This window comes from Ipomoea nil, unplaced genomic scaffold (genome assembly GCF_001879475.1).
Source record: "Ipomoea nil cultivar Tokyo-kokei standard unplaced genomic scaffold, Asagao_1.1 scaffold2488, whole genome shotgun sequence".
Classification (NCBI taxonomy): domain Eukaryota; kingdom Viridiplantae; phylum Streptophyta; class Magnoliopsida; order Solanales; family Convolvulaceae; genus Ipomoea; species Ipomoea nil.
Window position 1 is genome coordinate 22,309 of NW_017618916.1, and position 5,894 is coordinate 28,202.

Here is a 5,894-nt window from a genome sequence, read left to right on the forward strand (position 1 = left end):
AATAAAAATGAATAATTTGATTTATCGTTGTGGCCACCATCATCTAAACAACCGTCAACATTCTTATCATTTTCATCGTCATAGTGATATTTATCATTGTTGTGCACACTATCATTTAAATTTTTTTCAGTCTCACAATCACCTTGATCTTCTTTGTGAAAACTAGCATTTAACAAATTTTCATTGGTGTCATTCTTTTGCTCATCTATTTGATATTCTTTTGTAATGAATTATTCAAAAGCTTCCTTTTGAGATTGAATTAGTTGTTCAATTCATCTTTCTTTACAATTCTCATTAAAAAAACATCGTTACAAAATCCTAAGAAAAAAACTGTTTACTATCATTTAATAATTTAGTGAATTTATTAAGAAACAAACTCTTGAATATATTACTTAATATTTAAAATTATTAAGTAAATAAGCTATGTCAATAAATAATTATTTTGAAATAAATCCAATAATATGTACATTTAAGATAATAAGTTTTAATTAATAATTACCAGACATCTAATAAAGAACTTGGGAGAAAGACTCAATAAGAGTAATGAACTATTGATTATGACCTATTGAAAATATTAGGCAATGGGAAAAAAGATTAGGGAAATAGATATTAAGAAATACGAAAACGGATTAGGAAAAATAGAGATTAGGTATTGAATTATCAAAATATTAGAATAATACCAAGTGGCTTATGGTTCATTGGTACTCGGTCACTCCCCTAAGCGGGAGGTGAAAGGTTTGATCCTCACTTGAAACAAATATTGTATAAGTAGTCTGTATATAGGGTATCTCCCTTCCTTATAATAAAAAAAAAAAATTTTGTTCTTGCGTGGTTACTGCAATACTCTAATCTCAATAATATATATAACGTTTTTTTTTTTCTACAATTGGCCCCCAAAATCCTCACTTGAAACAAATATTGTATAAGTAGTCTGTATATAGGGTATCTCCCTTCCTTATAATAAAAAAAAAAAATTTTGTTCTTGCGTGGTTACTGCAATACTCTAATCTCAATAATATATATAACGTTTTTTTTTTTCTACAATTGGCCCCCAAAATTTGGGGGCCAATTGTAAAAAAAATTTATATAGTATATATACTATGATATATTTATGGGGCCCTATAAATTAGAGACCTTGTGCAATGGCCTGGGAGTGTTCTTAATAAAGGGCAATTTATATTGTGCATCAGGACGCATATTGCATTGTGCGCCCTGGTGCAAAACGACGTCGTTTTGCATTGTTTATTTTTAAAAATTTTACTTTTCTGTGTTTGTTGTTAACTTGTTAAAAAAAAAATTCATGTTTTGAAAATGTACATAATTGTATACTAAAATGTACATAATTGTATATGAGGATGTACATAATTGTATAACAGAATACACAAACTTTTAACTGTTAAAAAAATCGCGTATTCGAATGTACATAATTGTATAAAAAATGTACATAATTGTATAAAATAATGTACATAATTGTATACCAGAATGTACATAATTGTATAACATAATGTACATAATTATATAACATAATACACATACACTCTGTCTTGTCGATTCTCCACACAACTTAATAAAATGACATCATTTTGGGTGGCGCGGGATCTACAGTGCTATGTGCACCGTGGTGCAGGGTATAACAATTGTTAATAAAGTTTGGAAAAAATTCCTCAAAGTTAGCTGAATGTGAGATTTGAGGTTGCGTTCTTGTTGTTGTTAATCCTCTCTTCTTCTAGCATGACATTCCTATTTACATTTGGATTCAAATTTACCCATTGGAGATCGAAAATTTTGAATTGTGCAACATGCAATATAATATTATATTCTGACTTGCCCAACACTAGTAGACTTATAGCCAATCCTTGCTTGCAACTTATCTTTAAATTCTGTTTTTTTTTTTTTTTTTTTTTTTTTTTTTTTTTTTTTTTTGTGCACATTTTTATACTACTTGTTTAGAAAAATATCCACTTGGTGAACATGCTAACGTCCAAAATTGATAGAGAGATACATCGTATAATGCTTAGAGAATGTCTTAGGTATATCTTGAAAAGATATCCTTACTACTTACTCTTTTATTGCTTATAAGTCCTACTGCTTGGCTAAGCTTTACTGCTGACTTGCCTTACTGTTGGATAAGATCTAGTACTTGATAAGCATTACTAATTAAAAAACTTAGTTGTTGATAAGCCTAGCTTACTTCTATATTGATGAAGTAAGCAGCCACCTTATGCAAGCAAGCAGCCTGAAGTTCCACTAGCTTGTGCAGCATCTGTTCAGTTTAATAAGCCTAAAGGAATTCGTGTACTTTCACCATCATTGTTAGTTATAACCGCCATCTTCCCTTTCACTTGTATATAAGTTTTGGTATTTATCTTCCCTGGCAAAGTTCTCAGTATTCTGTAAAACATCTCTCTCTGTTTAATCAAGTTTTGTCTTTCCCTTAGCATGAGTTGAACCATTTCCTCATGGTATCAGAGCGTCACGGGAGTTATGCCGCAGCGGTAATGACGGAGAATGAAAACGGCGACGGAAATTCGACTTGACAAGCAGGAACATCTGCGAACCAGAACTCGATGAATCAGAATCATGTCCAACGCGCTGATGAGTTCGACGATTCTCTGTACTTGCACATTACGGAGAATCCCAATCTGGTTCTCGTTTCACCACCATTAACCGAGCTCAACTACACCTCTTGGAGTAGATCAATGAGGATAGCTCTGGAGGTTAAGAACAAATTCGGATTTGTTAATGGGACTATCGCAAATCCTGGAGAAACTGATCCTAAGTACGCGATCTGGAGGAGATGTAACAATATTGTTTGTCCGTGGATTTTCAAGTCCCTCAGCTCTACGATCGCGGAAGGAGTCCTGTACTTTGAAGTCACAGCTGATATCTGGAATGTACTCAGGAGAGGTACTCTAATGTTGATGCTCACAGAATTGCAGAACTGCAAAATGAGATCTACAAATGTTCACAAGGTAATCTATCCATTAACGAATACTTTACTAAAAGCAATGCCTTATGAGTGCAAATGAATGCTATGAGGCCAATTCCTGTCTGTGAGCACATGCCTAAGTGTTTATGTTCTCTCTTGAGCCAATCCAGAAGGAAAACGAAGAAGATCATATAATTAGGTTTTTGGAAGGGTTGAATGAAGATTATGAAAACATCAAGTCAGGAGTACTTGTCATGGAGCCTATTCCAATTATGGAAAAGGTTCTCAACATGACCTTAAAGATGGAGAGGAAGATTAAGAGCTCTATCAATCAAAAGTGCAATGATCTAATCCAAGCCAATGTTGTACAGAATAATCAGGATCACTATGTAGAAGAGCAACCTGCTCTGGCAGTTTCAACTTCAAACAACAAGAAGAAGTTTAATAACAATTTAGGAAAAAATCTACCTAAATGTACCTAAGTGCACATTTTGTGGGATGATTGGTCATACTATTGAGAAGTGTTACAAGAAGCATGGATATCCCCCGGGTTGGGTTACAAGCTATAAGTCTAAGAACAGACAGGCTCAAGATACACACCAGGCTTCTGTGAATCAAATTGGTGACACAGACCTTTCTGCTGAGAAATTTCAGAGATTGTTATCCTTGATACAGAGTCAGAATCAAGGAAACCAGGCCTCAACTAGTGCAGCTGTGACTGTCACCAACAATGGTCTTAAGCCAGATTTCAAAAGGCATATGGATAATCACACTGAAGGCAAGTTCATATCTAATCTTCATATCAATAATGTCTTAAGATCACCTAATGTTTGGATCCTAGATTTAGGTGCAACAGACCATATCACATGCTCTTTAGAATATTTTGAAACATATCATACAATCCATGAGATTTTTGTTAAGTTACCAAATGGGGAAACTATGAATGTTACACATAGGACAGATCAGGTTGCATATGAACATACTCTTGCAGAATGTGTTGTGTATTCCGCCTTTCACTTTCAACATTATATCTGCAAGTAAGTTAACAAGGCAGTCAGGTTATGAAATTGTGATGGGAGCTAACTCTTGCACAATTCAGGGGCATCTTGGAATAATGGATGGTTTTTTCTAAAGAAAGAGATGGACTGTACCTGATCACTAATCCCCCTGTCAAGAAGAAAACTCATGCTCCTAATGAGGATTATGATGTTTTTTTTTGTAATAGCCTGTCTATGCAGTTGTGGCACAATCGGCTAGGCCATTACCCTATGAATAAAATGCAATTGTTGAAAGGAATAAAACTTGCACCTTCTCTCAAGTTACCTGATTTTGTGTGTGATATTTGACACTTTGCAAAACATAAGAGGTCTACCTTTCCTGTTAGTATCAATAAAGCTAAGAAATGTTTTGATTTGTTGCATATGGATGTTTGGAGCCCTTTTGCTGTAGCTTTTCTTAAGGGAGAACATTATTTTTTGACTATAGTGGATGACCATAGTAGATTTACATGACTACACCTAATGAAGCACAAGTCTGAAGTAAAATCAATATTCCAAGGATTTTACAACTATGTCTATACTCAGTTCGGGGTGCCAATGCAGTTTGTATAACCATGACATATTGCGTGACACTACCTCAAACTCACACAAATCTATTTCTCTAAACTAATAACATGAAGTTTCTCCAATTTTTCATCCCGAGAGAATGATAAGATCCGGGATTCATCCCACACTTGTTTGACAAACGAAAGAAGAAAAGCGTGTGTCACCCGGCCAAATTGTCGGCCAAATTTCGCCGGAAAATTTTAATAGTTAAAATAATGAGTGTATTTTAGTCTTTTTGCATCTCTTTTCTTTCTCTGCAAATTCGCCGGAAAGGTCGCCGGAAAGGTCGCCGGTAATGGTGAATTCAATAGAAAATTATTGAATCTAAAATTTCTGGCTACCTTCTGAGAACGATAAAGGTTGTTGCGTATTAGAATTTTCATTAGAGATAGCAAAGAAGAGAAAATGGAGTTCACGGTGATGACGTCATTGGAATATGACCTTGCAATTTTTGATTCAAGTAACCATCTCCTCCAACACTACTCAGGCATACCGGAGTTTAAGTTTTTCGATACGGGCTTCAAAGGCACCGGAAATGAGGCCTCGTCGTTAGTGGGAGACTCCGGGGATGCTTCTGAAGAGGTGGGGGCAGGGCACCAGGCGACGCCGGAATGGATGAGATATCGGGGGGTGAGGCGACGACAATGGGGGAAGTTCGCGGCGGAGATAAGGGATCCGACGAAAGGAGGTGCAAGGCGATGGTTGGGGACGTATGAAACGCCGAAGGAGGCAACTCTGGCTTATGATCGAGCAGTGTTCGAGCTGCGGGGCACCTGAGCTTTGCTGAACTTTCCCGGACTAGCGGCCTCTAGCATGCCGGAGCTGGTTAGAGTGAAACATCAAAAACCAAAGCGAAGTGCGCATCCACCATTACCGGCGACCTTCTCCGGCGAATTTGCATGGGAGAAAGAAAAGAGATGCAAAAAGACTAAAATACCCCTCATTAATTTAACTATTAAAATTTTCAGGCGAAATTTGGCCGGAGTGACAAAAATTGATAAAAATTGCATAGTCAATGTACTAAATTAACACTTTTGAAAGTCGTGGACTGCAATTAACAGGACCCCTATAGTCACATGACGAAAAGTAAAAAAAAAAAAAAAAACCTACCAATTTTAATAGTCGGTAGAGATGACAACAGAGCGGGGAATAAGGTCAACATCTCTGCACCTGCATTCATCCCCCATTCTCCAACCCGCCCTGTTCCCATACGAGGATAGGGAATTACTACATCCCCATTCGCACAGAGAGTTTTCTTGGACAAGGATTCTCCACCCTTATTTTTTTAAAAAAAATAGATGTCTTATTTTGTTAGTACAATATTATAGTATAAAATAATTTATTATTTAAATTATACAATT

The 5,894-nt window shown here is 35.9% G+C and overlaps 1 protein-coding gene across 1 annotated transcript; it reads left to right on the plus strand.

Moving 5' to 3' along the window:
• The first annotated feature begins 2,567 nt into the window (after nucleotides 1–2,567).
• Nucleotides 2,568–3,411, plus strand: LOC109153469. Its single transcript, XM_019301339.1, has 2 exons — nucleotides 2,568–2,972; nucleotides 3,100–3,411. Exons 1-2 carry the CDS (start codon nucleotides 2,568–2,570, stop codon nucleotides 3,409–3,411), a joined length of 717 nt encoding a protein of 238 aa, XP_019156884.1.
• The last annotated feature ends 2,483 nt before the right edge of the window (nucleotides 3,412–5,894 follow it).

Bases quoted from the DNA above. Each gene is read 5' to 3' on its own strand.
- LOC109153469 (XM_019301339.1), top strand. From the start codon at position 2,568: ATGAATCAGAATCATGTCCAACGCGCTGATGAGTTCGACGATTCTCTG. The intron at 2,973-3,099 runs GTAATCTATCCA...GAGCCAATCCAG, and splicing joins GATCTACAAATGTTCACAAG to AAGGAAAACGAAGAAGATCA.